This window comes from Protobothrops mucrosquamatus, unplaced genomic scaffold (genome assembly GCF_001527695.2).
Source record: "Protobothrops mucrosquamatus isolate PMUCROS unplaced genomic scaffold, P.Mucros_1.0 scaffold_13, whole genome shotgun sequence".
In the NCBI taxonomy this organism is placed as follows: Eukaryota; Metazoa; Chordata; class Lepidosauria; order Squamata; family Viperidae; genus Protobothrops; species Protobothrops mucrosquamatus.
The window spans coordinates 575,825-598,520 of NW_015386089.1; the positions used below are offsets into that span (position 1 = coordinate 575,825).

The 22,696-nt window shown below is 39.7% G+C and overlaps 1 protein-coding gene across 1 annotated transcript; it reads left to right on the top strand.

The window, feature by feature from the left end:
* The first annotated feature begins 324 nt into the window (after window positions 1-324).
* On the top strand, window positions 325-22,170 carry UBA1 (ubiquitin like modifier activating enzyme 1). Its single transcript, XM_015825278.1, has 26 exons — window positions 325-416; window positions 8,925-9,041; window positions 9,423-9,481; window positions 9,690-9,858; window positions 9,957-10,091; window positions 10,445-10,551; window positions 10,778-10,868; window positions 10,983-11,115; window positions 12,033-12,130; window positions 12,353-12,499; window positions 12,924-13,100; window positions 13,310-13,417; window positions 13,873-13,953; window positions 14,034-14,189; window positions 14,467-14,632; window positions 14,952-15,148; window positions 15,507-15,571; window positions 15,813-16,008; window positions 16,120-16,194; window positions 18,819-19,008; window positions 19,433-19,521; window positions 19,762-19,854; window positions 20,110-20,301; window positions 20,823-20,924; window positions 21,047-21,147; window positions 21,243-22,170. Exons 2-26 carry the CDS (start codon window positions 8,925-8,927, stop codon window positions 21,376-21,378), a joined length of 3,180 nt encoding a protein of 1,059 aa, XP_015680764.1. The 5' UTR covers window positions 325-416; the 3' UTR covers window positions 21,379-22,170.
* Window positions 22,171-22,696: the final 526 nt, after the last annotated feature.

Genomic DNA, 22,696 nt, shown 5'->3' on the forward strand with positions numbered 1-22,696 from the left:
CTCCGTCTGTGCGTGAAGTTTCGAAGGGGCATGGCCCTGATACTGCAAGGGCCGCCTCTTTACCTCAAGGCTGAGGCCGGGCGGGGCGGGGCTTCCCCGCATCAATTTTTTCATCATAAAAGGAGGCAGATTCCCCAGGTCAGTGGGCGTGGCCTCACGCTACGTTTCTCCTTTAGCCTATCAGGGTGGGCCTCTGTGTGACGGACGCTGGCTGAATCCAATGGAGTCGCGCCGAGGAAGGGTTGGGGCTTAGTCGCAGTCTAGATAGGAGCGGTGCGACACTGGGGGAGGTTTTTGTTCCGGGCCCTGCCGCGGCCATCTTATGTCAGTGCAGGCCGGAGGAGGAAACGGCAGCAGCGCAGAGCGGTGACTCGGCAGCAGCGGCGGCCGCGGCGGGGCCTGACACAGCCTCATTGGTAACCTTTGGGGCCTTTTTTTCCCCTCCCCCTCCCGTCGCCTATTACCCTAGAAACAGAGAGACATTCCAAAGGAATCCGGTCTCCATAGAAACGCCTCCCCCCTTTTGTGTAGGGTTCCTTCTCCCAAGCCGGCAAGGCCTAGCGCGTCTCGCCGGCAAGTAGCGTTGCGGCCAACTGCTGCTCCTCTGCCTCCCCACTTCCGTTCCTTACCTTAGCTGCCTCGGGATTTCCAGCTTGCCTTCCCTCTCAACGCCCTTTTCTGAGGCGGTCTGGTGCCAAGCTGCCCTCTAGCAGGAACAACTCTCCTTTCTTTCTTTCCTTCCATGTTAGCCTTTTGCGCTGCGTTTTCAGCCCATTCAGAAAAATCCCCCCCCCTTTTCTTGCTCTTTGGTTCCGCCGCTCAAATTCCCTTCCAAATCTTCTATGAAGAGATTGAATGGATTGGGGAGGGGGGAGGGAAGTGAAGAGAGGATGCGGGTTTCAAAAGAGCCCGAATAAAAAGTCCCGGGGAGGGGAAGGGCGGGTTCAGTCAACTGGGCTCAAATGTTGAGTTAAGAATGGGAAGCATTTTGAATTGTTGGGTGGGATCTTAGCGTCTATCCCAGGGGTAGTCAACCTTGGCTCTTTTATGACTCGTGGACTTCAACTCCCAGAATTCCTGAGCCAGCTAAGCTGGCTCAGGAATTCTGGGAGTTGAAGTCCACGAGTCATAAAAGAGCCAAGGTGTGACTACCCCTGGTCTATCCTAACGGTATTTGTGGAGAGCCCCATATCGGCTCACGTGTCCTTCGTTTTACAGTACTCTTTGGCTTACTGTGGAGTTACAAAGGAGATACAACAGAATCTCAGTCATTGCCAGTAGATGGAAAGCAGATATTTGAAGGATTTTTTTTTCTCTCTCTCTCGTGGGGGTGGGTCTCTAGGGCAGGGGTTCTCAACCTTGGCAACTTTAAGACTTTAAGCTGGCAGAGGAATTCTGGGAGTTGAAGTCCACAAGTCTTAAAGTTGCCAAGGTTGAGAAACACTGCTCTAGGGGATTAAGATTCTTCAGTGGTCTTTGATAGGAGTATAATCCAGTTGACTTTTAACCCTCTGTGCTTTCTGCATCATTGGTTGCAGTTGTTATCTCAGTATCTATTCCTAAAATCCCCCCCCCCCCCCAATCTTTAGTTTTCCACTGACTTTCTCTACAACTGAGATTTGTTTTCCAGGAATTTCAAGATTTGCTCTCTGGGTTTTTAAACTTGGAGAATCCATTTTTGGAGTGGGCTCTGTATTATTATTGAAAGGGGGAAGGCAGAGGACAGGTACTGTAGTTTGCATCTTACCGGTTCATATATTACAAGGGATATGTTAGGAATTTTGAGGCAACCAGAGCAAATTGCCCTTTTACCTATCTCTAGGTGTGTCATAAAATATTCATCTTTGTCAATCCCATCTAGCTGTAATGTAGCCCATATTTGTACTTACCTGCCTGTGCATGTGTGTCATGGGGCAGCTTGAGTGTGATTCTGGTAAGTCTGCCTGAACTGATTTGTGACTTAATTGTCTTGCACAAGAAGCTAATTAAAAGATTGCCCTGTTTAATTTTTATCCTTTATTGGTAGTCCTTTCTTGGAATGTATACTGCAGTTGATTGGCTATATCTTGTAGGTCCAATAAGAATTGATAATTAATATGCCAGGTCAGTTATTTTTATTTGTAACTATTTCTTCAGATATCATAATTTTAACCTGAGATAGCTGTAAAGAGGAAGAAAGGATGTATTGTATTTTCATTCAAGACTTCTGAGTTTTATGGTAGAAAAGCTCAGAACTTAGATCAGAATTATCTATGTGTTTTAACTTTCCTTCCTGTAGGCTAAAACTATTTAGAATGTATTATCTCCAATTCTGTTTTATGCTTTCTTTTATAGGGGTCAAGACGTTTGGGAACTGAATTCCAGATAGAAAGTATAGGATTATGAATCTAATTTTGGCATTTATATAAGATCTCAGGACATTGCCTTTGTTTTCCTTTTTGTTTCTTTTCATTACCTCAGGATTAATTAAAAAAATTAATAGTAAGCGTATGTCTTTGTAGCATATGCCTTTTAACAAACATACAAAAACTGAAGTGTTAAGCATTTTAAGGAATCTGTTCTGATGAATTACAAGGCTTGTTATAGGACTTGTGGCAGCTAAGTTTAGACAGTCCATTAAACTCACATGCTTTCTCATAATATTTTTGCCCATTATTATGCTTTTACAAGTTCTTCTCAAACCCCAAGCAAGAAGGTTAACATGTTATAGAAGGTTATAAAAACCTATATTTAATCTTTATATATAAAAGATCAAATACCGGTTTCTATGTACAAACTCGCCCTAATTTTGTCCTAATGTTGTGAAATTTTACAGACTTTTATTTTCAGCATCCATAATAATTTTTATTTTATTTCTAATCTGGCTTTTGTCTTATCTCCTGATTGGCAACTTTATTTTTGGAATCAGTTTTATCTAGTATTTGGTATATGCACCAATTTGCAAAATTGTCAATCATGTGACATTTTGAGCCAATGGAAATTGTTAGATGGAAAATCCTCAACTGGACTACATTTCACCTTGACACTATAGCAGAGATTATTGTATTTGTGCTAAGTCTTTTTAACTCCATTTTTTCTGAAGCATATCTGATATGTTGGTTGATCATTACATAAAATATTCCTGCTTATTGCTTTACTGAACTATAACGAGAGAGATTATGCTTTATATTTCCTGAAACCTACCTTGTGTATTTTTTTGTTTTTTGTCTTTTGCTGAGCTTAAAATTTAAAATATAGATATTAGAATTAAGATACTCTGTATGTAATATAGATTTGGGGTTTTCCGATCATTTAGAAAACAGCACCAATGAGTCTAGAATTGGAAGCTGTAGACCACAGAGTTGATACAACATAGTGACTTGTAGCTTAAAACCATACCTGATTACATACATACAAAATTTGTTCTCAGTGTCAGAATAAAATTTAGTGTAATTTCACATAAAATCTATTCCTGGCTTAACTCCAAACTTTGAGCCACCTGTTGATATGAAAACTTGCTGTATTGTTAAACAATTGGTTATCTGAAATTCTTGTTGTTTTACAGCAAATCATTCATGCCAGAATATCCAGCTCTATTTTCTGCCTGTCTTTAGTCTATGACAGACATGTCAAACTCGCGACGTTACATGACGTCGTGCAACGTATCGGAACTTTTTCCCCATTGCCGGCAATGGGGTGGGCGCGGTTTCCTCGTGACGCGTCTGGCCCGCAGGCCGGCAGTTTGACACCCCTGGTCTATTACAAAGATTCCCTTTAGAACTCAACTTGTAGTGACTGCATGGGCACCTTTCTGTTTTTTTCTTGTTTGCTCCAAGTCACAGCTATTTATTTCACCATTGTAGTGTCCGTCTCATATGGTTGTACAGTCCTCTTGTTTTGCACTGTGCCCAATTCAGTTCACATATAAAGTTATCAATACATAAAATTACCAGGGCTTTTGTTTTTTAGCCAGCTTGTCACAGAACCTGATTTCTATATTTAAGGAAGGATTAGAACATGTGTTCTTCCCATTCCTAGTCCAGCACCATAACTTCAACATTACATTGGCTGTTACAGTTTATTCTACAGTTATTTATATTTAATGTCATTCTTGTGTTACTGCTTTTTCCTCTCCCAGTTCAAATAAGAGTAAATGCTTTTAGGGGAAAATACCATATAATGTATTATGTGTATTTTCATCAAGATTTATTAGGATTAATATCAATATATTCATTAAAATGACTTACTATTACAAAATGTTTGAAGTTATTACTCATTGGTTGTTCCTATTGCTCTTCAGGCTTACAAAGAAAAAAAGTTTTATATTTTGATTCTGTTTCAATTAACTCAGGCAGAAAATTATTTTATTATAGTGTACGTGTATTTTCGGTAACTTTGGGCTCTTTGAACACCCATTAAAATGAATACATTTGTTAATATGTATGCTTGTTCCAAAACTATATGCTACAGACTATAGCTTCATAAATCAGTATGCTGGGAATAGCAAAAACTGTTTCTTTGTTTTTATTTGAATTTGTATGACAACGTCCAGGTCACCCCTGTGGATTTCTTAAAAAAAAAAAAAAGTAATAATGGCTGATATTTAATCTATGAGGTAAACATAACTGGAAATTCTTCCAAAATTCTTTGGATAATTTTTGAGTTAAATTATTCTTCGTTCAAAATAATTTCCTTTGCTTTTTTCTGCTTAATTTATTCTACTTCAGTAATTTCTGCTAGAAAATTACTACAAATATAACTTTGGAGAGGTGAGTATAGTAAATATTATCTTTTAGGACTATCAGTACCGTTTGATAGCCTTTTAGTTCAGTGAATGTACTGGCTAAATAAACACTGTCATTCTTATTAGAGATATATAACTTAAACAACACACCAAAACAATTGCTGAACCCAGTGCTCACTTGGTTTTATTAATCAAAAAGCTGACAGCTGTGGTTTCCTCAATGGTCCCTGCATAAAGGATGGATTAACTTAAGTAATGGAAGCTGTCCTTGCCTGGATTTCATGGTTATAATGCTGAGCATGTTAGGCCCAGTTGTATGCCTCAGTCAGCAGTAGCAGTGTCTTTTTATAGTATAGGACTTTTTTTTTCTCGCGCGCCCCCACCCCCAGATATCTTCAAAATCCACTTCAGAGAGGTACAAATTTGTATGCCGCTTTATTTGCAGGGTCTAAGTCGCTTACATAGAAATATAACATCCAAAAATTATTGAACCAGCAGATCAACTGTCAGTATCAGAAACACAGCAATTGAACACACAGTCTCAAAAAAATTCTTGTCTGATAATACAGCCATAACTCAGATGTAACAGGAATGTTCTTTTTTCAAAAGCTGAGCGGAAGAACAGTTTGTAACTAATTTTAATTTAATTTTTTTATATGATCCTTTTGTTCCTGATTACTGCATTTGTTACCACAAATCAGTACTGTGATTTAACTCAGTAAAAGTCTTCCTTTTATTTATTTATTTATTTATTTATTTCATTTTTACTTCAGTCTGTTTATATTTTTACTCTACATTGCCTGAGGCTTTTTATTTTTCCATTTCTTTTATTATTATTTTTTGCAGCAGGAAAAACCTAATTGACCTTGTATATATTCTTCCACATATTGAGAAAAGAAAATATGCTCCCTATTTTTGTTGGCCTGATTTTGATTTGAAATCTGTTGTACTTCCTACTGTGTTTATGCCTATTGGTGCTCTTTTCCAGACTGCTTCTCTTCAATCTGGAAACTAACTTGCTGTTGACATTTCCTTGCTGGATGATTGAATATGGTACATTCTTTTCCAAAAACCAGAAGGAATTGTATTTAATCAGAAAGTAAAATGTTACAGTGCTGTGAAACACGAATAACTGCAGTCATTTTACAGTTACATGGAACAAGAAATCTTCCTTTGTCTTTGTGATTTATTTTTACAAGCAGATAGAAAAGATTACAGGTAGTCCTCGACTTTCGGCCACAACTGAGCCCAAGATTTCTGTTGCTAAGCGAAACATTTGTTAAGTGAATTTTGCTCCATTTTATGGCCTTTCTTGCCACAATTGTTAAGTGAATCACTGCAGTTAAGTTAATAACACAGTTGTTAAGTGAATCTGGCTTTCCCATTAACTGACTCAAGGACACTGCCACCGTCGTATATATGAGTCAGTTGCAAAGAATCTGAATTTTGATCACGTGACTGTGAGGAATGCTGCAACAGTCCTAAGTGTGAAAAAATGGCCATAACTCATTTTTTTCCAGTTCTGCTGTAACTTTGAACAGACAGTAAATGAACTGTTGTAAGTCAAGGACTACATGTACTTATATAACACTAAAATCATAGATAAAATTGGGAGGAAAGGTGGTAAATAAGTATTAGCTTTGCAGAAACTGACTGAATTACATTAAAACTTTCAAGTGTTGTTAGCTTACCTTGCAGCTAGCATGATAGTTTCTTAGGTTTGAGAACCATTTCAGCCATTGAACCTATGTTGCTTTTCCGTTTCATGCTGTAATTTCTTAAGACAGATCCAGAGTAATACTACTTTGCTGCTAGAACAAAAGTATCAGCACTTCCAAGATAGCATCTAACTAACATGTATTTTTGACTAGGATTTTCTTTTAACTGAGGAAGTTCAGTCATTTGTGTCTGGCATCATGATAATATAGCACCTTTGAGCTGCCTGTATGGCGTAGGGTACCATAAATTAAACTCAATGTATGGCAAAAGAACTGAATGCACTTTTGAATGGATGCTCATTTATTGAGCTCGTGAGAGAGGGGTTGCAATAATAATAGGATTGTAAGCAACTGTTTTTCTAGGAGGATGAATAGAGCTGATAATGAGATGCTGAAACCCAGACTGAAATCATACACAAGAATAAATGTAATACTACTGGATGGAGTTAAGTAGGCTATAGGTAAAAAGAGTAGGATTCAATCAAAGAACCTCGTTCTTACCTGTTTAAGTAAGCATATCCTTAGGAAGAAATAAGGAAATGCTTTCTACCAATGCATTTGTAGTACAGGTAGATCTCAACATGATCATAATTGAGTGCAGATTTATGGTCATAAATTGTTATAAACCAAGGCATCATGTGACCAGACTGGATTTCTTAAAAAAATTTTTTTTTTTTTGCAGCAGTTGTTAAGTCAGTCAATTTTCCCCAATGGGCATTTTTTGCCAGATATGAAGTAAATGTCAGAACTTGACAAACAAGGTTGCAAATTGTGGTCACTTAACTGCAGGATGCTGCAAATGATCGTAATGGATGCAGCAAACAATGGCCAGTTGCCCAAATTGCAATCATATGACTGTGGGGTATGTGTGTAAATAGTCTTTGTAACTTCAAAAAGGGTTGTTAGTAGCTTTAGGGTGGCCCATTGTAATTTTGAATGGTCATTAACTGGTCATAAGTTGAGGGCTACCTATACTTGATAGTGAACATTTCTTCTTTCGTGCCTTTTCCTACCTGCATTTACCACTCTAAATGATAATACATTGTAAAATTGGAATTTGTTAGGATAATTGCAAAAAAGAGCTGGACTAAGTACATGTTCTGATTATTGGGATTATTCCTATTATAAGTATTTGTATTTACTCAGAATTAGTAACTTAATTTATAAATATTAATAGGCAGATACAGGAATAAAATAAATGGATGGATAAAATAAAAAAATAACTCATTCAGGATTAATGCTTTTTATTCTTAGGATCAACAATGTGTGAATTTTTCCAAGGTTATAAAATGTATACACATTGCAAAATCTAGGTATTGGACTATCAGTTTAACTTTTTGCAGTTTAGAGTTCGCTTTCTAGAGAAATACCTAAAGATTTCAGTGGGGCTTCAAGTTGATAGGTAGAAGCAATAGAACTGAATCTTCTTAGCACTAAAAAGTATTTACTAGATTCACAAACTGTCAGAGTGGTAATGGGTGTTGCACGAATCCAACCATTATAAATTATGGTTTTTGGCTTAGCCTGATATGTAAAACTAGCTGTTGTTTGATCAAGTCCACCTTTATATTTTCTTTTGGAGTGTTTTTATCAATTTCTACAGAAGTCTTCTTACTGTAAGCTGTTGGAATGCTTCTTAGAAGTGTAAAAACGTTTTAATAATATTACATTCTAATGCTCTGTAAGCAGGAAACTCATTGGAAATTGCTAATATCATTTTTGCCAGCTAAGAGTGATTCACCTGCTCTTTTTTGCCAACAAACTGATTCATTAGTAGCCCCTCCTTAGCCTGTTCATTACTTAAGTTCTTTCTGTGGCAATCCATCTGCCATAAAAGAACAGCCTAAACTGATGTCATCTGGTTCAGATTTCTGTGATAATAGGTGTAGCATTGAAAAATAACTAGCTTTATATAGTAGATTAAAAATGAACTTCATACTTTAAAACAGTTAAAACAGCACACCGTATTGTTTCGGCACACTGGAAATACTTGGTTTTTTTTCTGATGAGAAAACTGCTAAGAAAAACAGTGCCCTTTTCAATTGATCCAATATAAAGTACTTTTTTTTAGGACAGAATGTAAAGGTGCTTCCTCAAAGGTTGTTTTCCTTTGTGCTGCTGCTATACTTGATTAACTGGTATGATTTAGTTGGTTGATACTGCAATTAGCACTCCAATGGGACCTGGGGAATAGTCCCTTCTGGTGTCCTGAGAGACCGATGGTAGCAACATGTTCTTCATCTGGAGCAAATCTTTTGATCCCTCAGGCAGTAAAGATTGTGGACTAGTATTGGGAGGAAATTGCTAATTGCTCCTGCTTCATTTCAATAGCCACTATTTTTGTATTTCTCTCCTATTCCCATAAGGGCTTTGCCTATTACATAGGATATTTTCATTTTTGGCAGAGTCATCATCCTGCTGCAAAATGAGGAGATTATCAAACATTGTATTCTCATATCTGTATTGTCTGTTGTGGCATTTAGATGTCCAGCTCGCCGTTGTCCAAGAAGCGTCGCTTGGGTGAATCAGAGTCAAAGACGGGTTCAAATTGCTCCTCTGGAAAATCCATACAGACTGATTTGCGTGAAGCGCCTGCCAACGTAGGTTTCTGAGTTGTGTATACCTTTAGTAATGTGCAGATATATGTGTCATTGTACCCATTGTTACTATCTCTTATATCTAGCTTTTTGTACTGTAATGAATGCTGTAGTGCCTGTTTCCTTTTGTATTTGTTCTTATTTCTTGTAATGCAGTTGTGGTTTTGTGAAGTATATTCCCTGAGTTGCCATTCACGGTTCAATTGACCAGGTCTCTTGACTTCTTTTTGTACCTCTTCCTTGGTAAATAATTAATATTTGAAATGCATTGAGAATGATAAAATATAGAAATCAAATAGCAGCTGTTCTTTGTGTTCCTTTATCACATTCTTTTAATGATCAAAAGGCAGCAAAGGACTAAGTGATTATATTTGTCCTTTCCAGGGTATGGCCAAGAATGGAAGTGAAACAGACATTGATGAGGGTCTATACTCAAGGCAGCTGTAAGTATCAAAAGGAGAGTGGGAGGCCTACTGTTTTGAAAAGGAGAGTGTTAGTACCAGTCTAATATGTGAATAATAAGTTTTGATATGTTCTGGAGCTGTTGAACAGATGATGAGAGGAAACTGTCTGTATATAGGATGTTCTGTTTTCAGGCTGGACCAATAGGGTACTGTAAATTTAATCCTTTTTCCAATTTGTTTTGAATAGATATGTATTGGGCCATGAGGCAATGAAACGAATGCAGAATGCCAACATCCTGGTATCCGGTTTGCGAGGATTAGGTGTGGAGATAGCAAAAAACATCATCTTGGGTGGAGTTAAATCAGTCACAATCCATGATCAAGGCATAGCTGAGTGGTCTGATCTCTCTTCCCAGGTAGGATCTTCATCCATTCACTTCAGTGTGGTTCTGTTTGTGATTCCCTATATTGTGACATCTAAGTACTACTAAAACATCCCCCTCCTTCCCCCCAGTTCTACCTTCGTGAGGAAGACCTTGGAAAGAACCGTGCTGAAGTATCTCAACCACGGCTAGCTGAGCTCAACTCCTATGTACCTGTTACTGCTTACACTGGGCCCCTCAGTGAGGACTTTCTTAATAACTTCCAGGTACTTTTATTGTCTTAATTTCTCAGAGGAGAGGGTTACTAAACACTTGATATCAAGAATGACTTTCCTGGTTCAGTAAACAATCTAGTTAAATATTTGCCCTGTGTTTTCTATATACAAAAAAATCTAATGTTCTTGAGAGTTTCTTGTGCATTACAAAATGAAATGAAAAATAATAGGATGGGAGAGAAGACATGGTTGGGAATATTACTTACCATAGCCCAGGAACCCTGAACGATGAGCTGATACTGGAGAGCTCCGGATTTCTGTGTGATTTATTTCAAATGCTTTTTCTTTCATTTGTTCGTCCGTCCAATTTCGTAACCGCCCATCTGCCTATCTACTTTTTGCAGGTAGTTGTGCTCACCAATTGTCCCTTGGAGGAACAGTTACGTATTAGTGATTTCTGTCACAGCCAAAATATCAAACTCGTAGTGGCAGATACAAAGGGACTTTTTGGGTAAGACAGCACCTTGTTTCTATACCTGTTTCTGTGTTATAGCCTCCTTTTAGTAGGGCTCTTCTTTCATTTGGGATGAGCTATTTGGGATTTCCAGACACCATATGTGGGTGCGCCACACTGCCCAGCTGTGGGCTATCAATCCTGGCTTTTAAGGCCACCTGTCACAGTGCTTGAAGGTGCTTCAGAGTGCCTAATAACTTCCTCCATTTTCTCTCTCTTGCAGTCAGCTGTTCTGTGACTTTGGTGAGAACATGGTTGTGACAGATACCAATGGAGAGCAACCACTAAGTGCTATGGTCTCAATGGTTACTAAGGTAATTACTTCTTCAGACTGGCAGTTGGAGCTCTCTTTTTGAGGTGTATTTATTCTTACCAAGACCCACAGTAGAGGAGCAGAATTTTGTTCAATTTTCTTTTTTCCTGTGCAGGGGTGCCCTGGAGAGGTAACCTGTCTAGATGAGGCTCGGCATGGTTTTGAAAGCGGAGACTTTGTTTCTTTCTTGGAAGTTGAAGGCATGAAAGAGCTTAACAGCTGTGAACCGATGGAAATCAAAGTATTGGGTGAGGCATGGTGTTGCTCTGACTTGCACAAAATTTAGATGTCCCTAGAATGAAGTATCTGCCAAAGGGTTTTTTTTTCTTTTTGTTTTTTTGTTGTTTGACAAAATTACTTTTGGTATGTTGGGAATCATGTAGAGCAGGGGTAGTCAACCTTGGCTCTTTTATGATTCGTGGACTTCAGCTCCCAGAATTCCTGAGCCAGCTGTGCTTGGGATTTTAGCCTGAATTACCCAGTTTAGTGTAGTGGTTAAAAATACCAGGCTAGTATTTCTAAGGCTATCTTAGGCACGAAGCCATTTGGGTGGTTTTGGGCCAGTCACACTTTTAGGAAGAAGGCAGGGGCAGACTATTTCTAAAATTGTTGCCAAGAAAACTGCAGAGAGTGAAGGCTGACTTGAAGGTGCAAAAAACAAAACACAAAAGAAGCCTATAAACATTGAATTGGTTGTGAAAGTTAAGTATGCTTACAAGTAAGCTTGTTAGAGAATGTGAAAAGATACTCATTGTAGCATCCTCAGTCTCTTGTACAAAACATTTTATTAATTTTTTTAAATTTCCTGAACATTCTCCAGTTCTTTATTCAGAATATAATTCCTCTGGCACAGAATAACAAAAACATTTTCCACAGTCTGCCTCCTCTCTTTGCTGCTTATTTATTGCACCATGGGGGCACATTTCTTTTCTTCCACAGTTACTTGCAATTTAATCCTATTGTGGAAGTATTAAGAAAAATCTTCTCTTACTTTTTCCTCATGTCTATTAAGAAAGTTCTCTTAAGACTAGTAATTTGACATGATTGTTGCGGACTCTTGGTCCAAGTTAATATGGCAATGCTGCACTGCTATCGTTTTGGTTTTTTTTCAGTGTGGTTCTTTGCCTGTGACATCTGTAAGGGTGTACTTCTTATTCTTTTCTAGGCCCCTACACATTTAGTATTGGCGACACCTCCAGCTTTTCAGACTATGTACGTGGCGGCATTGTTACCCAGGTCAAAATGCCAAAGAAGATTAGCTTTGTAAGTGTCTTTTCTGACAGGTTCTGCCTTTTTTTTTTTTTTTTTGCTGGGCAAATTCCCATGGTTTTAATGTTCTGCCATTGGAACAATCTGGCACCTTTTGATCTGCCTATGCTTGTTCTTGGGTGGCATGTAAGCAGCGGCTTGGAGGCTGCCTGCAGAAAAGGGTAGCTATGATGGCATCACTGCCTATTTTCAATTTCTCCATTATTTTTCTTTCAGAAATCTCTGCGCGCCTCTCTGCCAGAGCCAGAGTTGGTCATCACTGACTTTGGCAAGTTTGATCGGCCAGGCCAGCTGCACATGGGATTTCAGGCTTTGCATGAGTTTCACAAGAAGCATGGCCATTTTCCCAGGCCTCGTAATCAGGTAGGCTATTCCAGTTCCCCCTTTCTTTTTCTAGTCTGCAGGTTGAGATTTTTTTCCCCCCAGGAACAGAAGTTCATATCAATCACAGAATATACAGATACTATTGCGAACAAAATCACTAATCAAACAATAATGCTTGGAATACTGGTGTAAATCTTGTACAGAGTTGCTCAGTTTCCTTTTCTTCATCTGCTTGAATATGTTAAACATTAAGTACAGTGCATTTTTATTCAGGGACAATTGGTTGTGGAGTGTGATAATTTTATGTAACTTTTATGCGTAGGCATTTTTAGCGATAGCCCATTATTTTACACAGATTGCATTTAGCATAGGTTACATTTATGATGTGGATGAAAAACGGCTCCTCACAGCTGCTGTGAGACTTTTCCTTAGCCTTTATCTGACTTCTTCCATCCTTCCTCAGGCAGACGCTAGTGAGGTGCTATCTTTAGTGAAGGATCTCAACGAGCAAGCAACGCCCCCACTTAAGCAAGAACAGTTGAACGAGGATATCATCAAGGAAATGGCTTTCCAAGCCTCTGGAGATCTGGCACCTGTCAATGCCTTCATTGGAGGCCTAGCTGCACAAGAGGTTATGAAGGTACAATATTTGAAAAACTGGCCAGATAATAAAAAAGCATTCGGCTTAGTCCATGTTTCCCTTAACCAGCAGCTTTGGATTTGGTAAACAAATCCTCTCTTAATAGTGTGATGGTGTATAATGCCAGTTTATTCCTGAAGTTGGCTTTTTCAGGCAGAACCAAACAGTGTGGCACCAAAGAGATGTTCTTTTTTATTTCTCTGTTTCAGGCCTGTTCAGGCAAATTCATGCCTGTCATCCAGTGGCTGTATTTTGATGCACTGGAATGCTTGCCTGAAGAAAATAAGGATACCTTGACTGAGGAAAATTGCAGTCCTGTGAGTAATTAGTATAAGCATAAGATTTATGCTGGGAATAACACAAAAAGTACTCTTCAAGATGGCTGGGAAAATAATTTGTAGGCTAGGAGGTTTATGTATTAAGGTCAGGGCCAAAAAATTGAGTAGTTTTAATTGCTTATACTAAAATTGATGGTGGAGTGTATTGCCATATAATGTAGCCTTTCCTGTAATATATTTTTGGTATGCAATTAAAATGGCATGTAAGACCAGGAACAGGCTCATGATGAAGTTATTGTACCATTTAGATGAAAACAGCAGTGTTGGGGAATTTGAAACAGCCCATAAATAAAATTCAGTGTTCTGTATTTATAATAATAAAGAAATTATGATTATGATTCTGAGCAGGATTAGGGAAATAGGGAAACTCCATACTTTGGAGAACAGATACAAACTGGTTGTCTCGTTGTCTCTTTTCCCCCTTGTCTTGATAGAAACATTGCCGATATGATGGACAGATTGCTGTGTTTGGCAATGAATTACAGATTAAACTGAGCCAGCAAAAATACTTTCTGGTGAGTCTTGGCATGATTTTTCAGTTTCTTGGTACTTCCATCCAAGCAACCTGCTGACATTTTTTTCCCTTGTCTCTTAGGTTGGTGCTGGTGCCATTGGCTGTGAATTGCTGAAGAACTTTGCTATGATTGGTCTAGGATGCGGGCAAGGGGGAGACGTGGCTGTGACTGACATGGACACTATTGAGAAGTCCAATCTTAACCGGCAGTTCCTCTTCCGACCTTGGGATGTTACGGTCAGTTCCATTAGTATCTGGAGTGTGATTTCTGTGGTTATAGAAAGTCAGCCATAGGACTTTCTGTGAAAAATTGTCATGGTTTGCCTTGGAAGTTCAGAGGAGGTTTAACAGTTGATTTTTGGCAAATTTAAGGGCCAGAAACCTGTCATTTTGTGATCCATTGTGATACTGTGTTTGCTTTTTATTTTTAGTTTTTTTTAATAGTGATCATTCTGGAAGCTATAATGTGAAGTTTCTATACCCAGAGTAAGACTTAATGTTTCAATCTATCTAGAAAATGAAATCTGATACAGCAGCAGCTGCTGTGAAAGAGATGAACCCAAGCATTCACATCACAAGCCACCAAGATCGTGTAGGCCCAGACACTGAACGTATTTATGATGACGACTTCTTTGAGAATCTTGATGGGGTGGCAAATGCACTGGACAATGTAGATGCAAGTAGGTATCTGCACATAGTTTTTGTACAAATCTGGATGTTAGAAAGATATCCAGGATAGAAGGATAACAGATTAGTGTCATTATCTCCATTTTTTAAACTTAAAAAAAGAATTGGTTTTAAGTGACTGAAGATTAGGTTTGTCTGCCCCTCTAGATCATAAGTACCCTCACAACAAGTACAATAGTCATAGAAATGAAATGTTAAAGAATGATCTTGCTTCAAGCACTGAAAATATTACTAATCCAACTTGATGCTTTTAATCTCCAGTGCTATCCTGACTGGCAATCATTCACTATTTTCTTGTGTAATTGTCTTTAGGGATGTACATGGATCGTCGCTGTGTCTACTACCGCAAGCCCCTGCTGGAATCAGGGACACTGGGGACCAAAGGGAATATCCAGGTGGTGATCCCATTCCTAACAGAATCATATAGTTCTAGCCAAGATCCACCTGAAAAATCTATCCCTATCTGTACGCTGAAGAACTTTCCTAATGCCATCGAGCATACTCTACAGGTGAGATTCCAGTGATATAAACATTTAATAGCAACAGTAATGGGTTTTCTTTGTGGTTGGAAGGTGATAATTGGAGTGTGATCCTTTTGAATGATCTTGGTGTTGACATGATCAAGGAGTTGCTTTTCAGTATGTTGCTTGTAGTTCTGTTTCCTCTATAAGGAGCAAACTGAGTATCCTCTTCACCTTGTTAGCAGGTCCTGCTGACCTTTATGTGTATCAACTATTGTGTGATACTTTTTTTGTATAGTTCTGTTCAACACAAGACAGACAAATTACTGTTATAAACATCAGCACTTGGTACGAATTGGTTTAACTCCTGTGTCAAGGTTGGAACTCTTGTTGTTTTATTTTCCAGTGGGCCCGTGATGAATTTGAAGGTCTTTTCAAGCAGCCTGCAGAAAATGTCAACCAGTATATCACGTAAGTGCTGTGTTGTTTTGAGGGCCCAAAATCAGCTAAAGGTGGTTAAAGTTTCATTATAAATATTCAAGTATAGCTCCGTGCATCAGTAGATTTGACACTATTCAATAATGTGTAATGCTTTCTGATAATTTCTAATGAAGCAAACTGATTCAGAATGATGAAAAAATGCATCTTAGTGGTATGGCTGTTTCTATTGGCCTCAGGGAGAATCACAGAACCAGTTCTCATTTCTCTCCAGAGACGCCAAATTCATGGAACGGACCCAAAAGCTGCCTGGCACTCAACCTTTAGAGGTTTTGGAAGCTGTATACAAAAGCTTAGTGACTGACCGTCCTAAATCCTGGGCAGACTGTGTGGCCTGGGCATGTAATCATTGGCATACCCAGTATAGCAACAATATTCGTCAATTGCTGCACAACTTTCCCCCAAATCAGGTGAGTTGGTAAGGATTCCTGCGTCATGGCCTCGGTCTGTCTTTTATAACGGCAAAATGGTGTGTTTTGCTCTGTTGTCCTTTTAATGCTTATTTCCATTTTCCTTTTCAGAAAACTAATTCAGGAACCCTCTTTTGGTCAGGTCCAAAGCGATGTCCTCATCCACTTACTTTTGATGTCAAAAATGTAAGCATTGTGATCTGCTTGAAAATTGAAAAAAAATACTAATTAATTGATAGGTGGTAGAAGAAAGATCCCTACTTCTATCTGTTACCCTTACAAAGTACAATACTGGCATTACGCAGGTAGTTCTCGAATTAATGAACATTGTTCAGCATCCATTTGAAATTACAGTGGCAAGGGACTTTTTAAAGACACATGAGTAATCCCTGAAGGTTACATGATCAAAATTTGGGCACCCACAGAGGCACTTCAACTCCCCCCCCTCCCGTCAATGCCTTTTGGGGCCCCTTGCACTCCATGGCCCCTGCTGCCCTAGCTGACCTTTACCATCTTTTTGCTCCTACTGCTGATCAAGCATGCCTGGTCTGGCCCTTTGCAAGGCACATGCTGGCCACATGAGACTTTCTTCCCCAGCTCACACATGGCAGTTTCCTCAGAAGACCTGGGGAAGATGGCCTCGTGTGTCCTCACAGAAGGTCGGAGCAGGTATGCGTCGTCGTCATCCATCAGGAGCAAAAAGATGGCAAAAGTCACCTGGGGTGGCGGAATGCAGAGCAACAGAGTTCTTGGAGTGCAGGGCAGCAAAGGTGGCTAGACCGAGGCAGCTGGGGCTTCCTGGATAGCAGTTTCACACAGTGGTATTGGGCCAGGCTGGGCTTTGCACTGCAAAGGGCTTTACATTGCACTGGAGCTCAAGGCTTCTTACAGCTCCAGAGCTTCAGTGTGGCAAGCAGCCCCAGAGCTGTGTGGTTCAGGGTCCACTTGCCGCGCCACAAAGCAAAGATGTACAGTGGCCAAAAAGGCACAGATGGGGAGAAGATAGGTAGGTGGGGAGAGTTCAGGAGGAAGCAGTCCTTTACCTTACCAAGGTTCAGGGCCAGAAGAGCTTAGGCCCACAGTGGCTTGGCTTGGGATGAGTACTCACTTTTAAAGATTCACAATTCTCAATTAACAACTGAAATGGGAAGTGCCGAGATTGCTGTCACTAAGCAGTTATTGCAGTCACATTGTCAGCTGCCATCTTTTCTTGCTTATGCTTTGCTCCTATGCAGTGACAGACTGCCAAGACCTGTGGGGAGGGGCATGAGAGGGGGGAATGCTTTGGGAAATGAAAGTAAGCGGTGTACCTCCTCCGAGACTCTGCCTTAAGGTCACCCAGCTGGAAGAAGGAAGGGGCGGCATACCAAACTATGCTTGACCGTTAGGAAAACATCTTGCCTGAACCAAATTGGTTACAAGGAGGTGTGGGTGGGGATGAAAGACAATTAAAGGAGGGAAAAGTAGAATTTAGGGATTTTGACAGGCAATTTTCAATTCTGGCTTTGCAATTACTACAATCTCTAATAAACTATACCTTTCTCAACAAGTGGAGCCAGGGATCATTTCTATTTAGAGGTTTAAGTTGTGGCAGGCTTTATGACTGCATTGCTTAGTGACAGAAATTCTGGTCCTAAATATGGTTTTAAGTTGAGGATTACTTATATTTAAATATAGATGTTTTTTAAAAATAAAGCTATAAAAATAGAAGCATGGGTAGAAGGAGGAAATAAGGTTTACAGTTTATCCATTTTGGAAAAGGTGTGTAGACTGTTAGCGGATGAACTAGTGCAGTGGTTCTCAACCTGTGGGTCGGGACCCCATTTGGGGTCGATCGACCATTTCATGGGGGTCGCCAAGCAAGGCTGTCCGCCATTTTTTTTTGTCCACCATTTTTCCCCCCTTTTCCGGCGGGTGCCTTACCTCCCTTGGGCTGGGCCAGCTGGTGGTCGGCCTGCTCCGTCTCTGCCGCTTGCCAGCTACGCCTCGGCCGGCGCAGGGGGCGGAACCACGCATGTACGGCGCTCCCCGGCAGGGAAAGTCCTTGACTTACGACCGGTTTAGTCCTCGACTTACGACTGGTTTAGTCCTCGACTTACGACCGGTTGGGGTCGCGGCATTAAAAAGGTTGAGAACCACTGAACTAGTGCAATTTTCAGTGAAAAACAAAGATAGTTTTGCTAAATACTGATATAATCAGAAGTCTAAAATTACCTACCTCAGACAGCTTGTGATCACTCCCAGAGAGATATAGGGGATAAAAGAAAAGTTGTTCAAAATAAGTTATGAATGGTTCTGCTCAAGATCTGATTATCAAATTTAGGGATGAGAATAATTCCTCTTGGCCTGTTTTGGCTAAAGGCACTATGACAGACCACCAGCATTTAATTGGGACCTTTTGCTTCATCTGTCTTGTTATTGCAGCTTCAAAGGAATAGATTGTTAATAGAAAAAAGCTTAAAGGCGCTTTAAGTATTATTTTTACAGCATAAACTGTGGAGCACAATCTATTAGATGCATGGAATATAATCCTCAGGAGGAAAAAATATGCATATAGGATGTAGCGTATAAGGCAGTTCGTTAGAAGACAATGGGTGAAACTAGGGGTGATATAATTAAGCTGGAGTAGATAATCTTCAGTTTTCTTGTATGTAAACTCTATACATATACCTATGGATACATTTTAGGTAGTTCAGATAGAAGCTGGTTGCTGAAGTAGAACTTTTATCTAGTCATGTGTAGAACGTTTAGTTAAAAAGGCTGAATTCAGAAAAATTGCCAGTCTGACTCAACTAATGTTATCTCCACAGCCTTTGCACATGGATTATGTAGTGGCAGCTGCAAACTTGTTTGCCCAAACATATGGCATCACTGGCACTAGAGACAGAGAAGCTATTGTGGAGCTGCTGGGCCAGGTGCAAGTTCCGGAATTCACTCCCAAGTCCGGTGTCCGCATCCATATCTCTGATCAGGAGCTACAGAATGCCAATGCTTCAGTTGGTAAGAACTGGGAATGAGACGAGTCTGCCAAAGGCAAGATTTTAACCAAAGCAAAGCCAAGAAGGCCAGGCTTTGAGTGAGAAGAATTCTTCTCTCTGAGTAATTTTGATTCTATTGAACGGAAGGCCCAGTTTCTTCTTTTTGCTATCTCTCACAATTTCACAATGCATATGTTGATTTACTGCTTCACTTTTGGGGTCAATACTTGTGCAGCTTGCAGAATTACTACGAGGTTGTAATAGTTTTTTTCAAAATGCTGTTTATGGATTTATGGCAGAGTCTTGACTGCTAAACCAGCTTAGGGCTTTGAAATTGCAATACACCATATCAGTTTAGATCAGAAAAGGTTTTAGGTTGCTGAGAAAGAGATGACATGTATTGTAGCAATTTTTTTTCTGAAATTTATACATTTATTTTTTCTTAGATGATAGCCGGTTAGAAGAGCTAAAAACTTCACTTCCGAGTCCTCAGCAACTTCATGACTTTAGGATGTTTCCAGTTGATTTTGAAAAAGTAAGGCAAACTGACATTTTTAAATGAATAAATTGTCATTTAACTATAATCTGACATGCAAATGATACCAGAAGTGATCCCTGCTGTTCAGTTTTGAAGCCAGGGGCATGCTTCTGGTTTGGCTAGCAAGCCGCTCCAGACTTTTTCTGGCATTCACTGTGCCGGTCCCGAAGCCAAAAGCATGTTGAGGATCGTGACGTTGCTGGTTGTAATTGTCACCTTATTTGTACTAAATTTCAGGATGATGACACAAATTTCCATATGGATTTTATTGTTGCTGCTTCTAACTTAAGAGCCGAAAATTATGATATTCCTCCTGCTGACCGGCATAAGGTAAGCTTACTCTGATGGATAAAAATTATGTATAGTAGAATGTATTAGGGGTGTGAGGGAAGACAGTGCAGACTTTTTCTATGCCACAGCCGTGGAAGCTCACTGGATGATTTTGAGCCAATCACTCTTTTTTAGCTTGACCTACCTCACCTGGCTGAAAAATTGGGGGGAAGAAATGCTACGGACACTTCATTGAACTCCTAAATGTGGTCTAAAGTAAAAAAATTAAAAAGCTCCCGTGTCTTCTCTTTTCAGAGCAAGCTGATTGCAGGGAAAATTATACCTGCAATTGCCACGACGACTGCAGCTGTAGTAGGCTTGGTTTGTTTAGAACTATACAAAATAATACAGGGCCACAAGCGACTTGAATCTTTCAAGAATGGTTTCCTTAACCTGGCATTGCCTTTCTTTGGCTTCTCTGAGCCTATTTCTTGCCCAAAGAACAAGGTGAGTGGGTTGGCTTTTTTCACATATCATCTTTTCCTTACACAAGTGGCCTCTGGTACTAAATGGAAAAAATAATGTCTTCAACTTGCATTTGATAGTCCCTTCTTTGAATACCATGTGAAGAATATTACCTAAGGCTTGTCAAAAAATTTCCCTTATTTTTTGGTAAGTTTTGCAAGTGGGACATATTTCCTTAGCAACTTAAGGTAGAGAAGGGAAAGAGAGCCAGGCATGCTAAAGTCTCTTGGATGTTATTTGTGTACTTGTTGCTTTGTTTTCACCATCTGTTAGGGGAGAATATTTCTGTCCCTTTTCTCTGTTTGTTATTTGGATAGAGATATAGAAATCAAGAGAGTGCCTCTAAGATCTTTCCCATGTCCTCACATATTAGAAATTATGAATAACTATGGTGCCTTCTTACATGGAGTAAAACGGCCATGGATTATGCTTCTGTCTTGGTTGCATTTTTTATTGAGCATTAAGTGTAGTAACTAACACTTATATTACATTTTTTTCTTCAGTACTATAATACTGAGTGGACTTTATGGGACCGCTTTGAGGTGCAAGGTATCCAGCCTGATGGACAGGAGATGACACTGCGTGAGTTCCTGGCCTATTTCAAGGTAAGCATTGAGAGTTTCCCAGTCGCCATTTGCCTGTTAATGGCTGCGGAAGAGGCTTGCGAATGGAGATGGAAAAACTTTTCAGTAAAGAACCATTTTTTTTCTTTCCTTCCCACATACAGAAAGAGTACAAGCTGGAGATAACAATGCTATCCCAAGGAGTCTCTATGCTTTACTCATTTTTTATGCAGCCAGCTAAGCTGAAGGAGCGCCACGATCAGCCGTACGTATTGTTTTAAGAATGTGAGCAAGGGCAGGGGCTACCTCAGTTGAATCTGCATCTGCCTGACAGCTGTCCTTTTCCTCTCCCCCACCCAGGATGACGGAGATCGTCACTAGAGTTTCCAAGAAGAAGATTGGGCGCCATGTGAAAGCCCTGGTCTTTGAATTGTGCTGCAATGATGACAGTGGCGAAGACACAGAGGTGCCATATGTGCGCTACACCATCCGCTAGCAGTCCCCTTGCTAGCATTGCCCACTTGCCTGCCACGGACTGTTAGTGTGGAGGAGGATCTGCCTCCCTCCCTCACCTGTCACGGTTAAAGTGACTCAAAACATGAAATAACTTTTGTAATCTTTTAGGATTTTTTTTTCCTTTTTTGTGTCCATCAGGGCCTGGGAAATTTTCCACTCCTGCGGCTGCTCCCTCTTATCCTTAGCCCGTGCAGTTATGTCATGTTATTGAGGCGCCTTAACATCCACTTCCCATTCTGTCCTTTCCTGTTAATGTTAGTCGTGTTGTGTTTTGACTCCTTGACCACCACCTCTCCTTCATCCCTATTTACTAGTAAGGGAAGCTGCCTCCTCTCTCATCCTGAGGAAGCAGCTAGTAACAGGAAATGCCCCTTTGTTGTATTCTGAGAACTTGCCTGGGCTGGCTTTGCGGGGGAGAGGGAGAGGATATGAATGGGTAGAAAGTGTAGGTCAGAACTGATAAGAGAAGTAAATGAGTCAATAAACATTTGCAAAAGCCAGTAGTCCTTTGTTCAAGTGGAATGGGGAGAGTTGCTGTGTACATAACATCCCAGTTCAAATGCTTGGCATTCCTAGTATGCTAGCAAATTCTTAATTTATCTTGATTTATAGCATAATTTCTCATTTTTTGAAAGCAGTTTGTTTCCACGATAATCAGGTGTTTAATGCTATTGTCTGAAATTTTTCCTCTAATCCTCTGCTATGAAATTTTTGTATCTTGCTGCTTGCTTGTTTGTGACATCTGGAATAATACAGTGACAACCATACTGTCTATCCTTGAACTCCTAATGAAATTAGGTGCATGTATACAGACTAGCCTGGAAGCAGCTTCACTCCTCTATGTCCATCCACTGGTTCTATATATTGGCTAAGATCCTAATCTAGTCAATCATCAGTTCTTTGTTATATGGCTAATATGAAGAAGCTGTTCCATTATGTTTCTAACTTTTCTTACATTGCCATCCATTGAAGGATAGGGCTCTAGAGGGATGAATGATTATAAAGCTCCTTGTTTACAAAGAAATATTCTTTCGACTACTTCAGTGATAATAGTTTACAAACTTCTGTGAGCTTTATAGCATACCTTTAGTCTAGATTTTGAATCCATGAGTTTTGGATGGGTCATAAATAAGGATTCTCCATTTTCAGAAATTGGGCAGCATTTTTATTTCTACTTTTCTATAATATATAAACATACCTGTACTTATGTAGTTTGATTGGCTGCTGTAGTCTCTTAAAGATATTCTTCCATATGAGCTTGGAAGCAATTTTTTCAGGATATATTTAAGCTTAATATG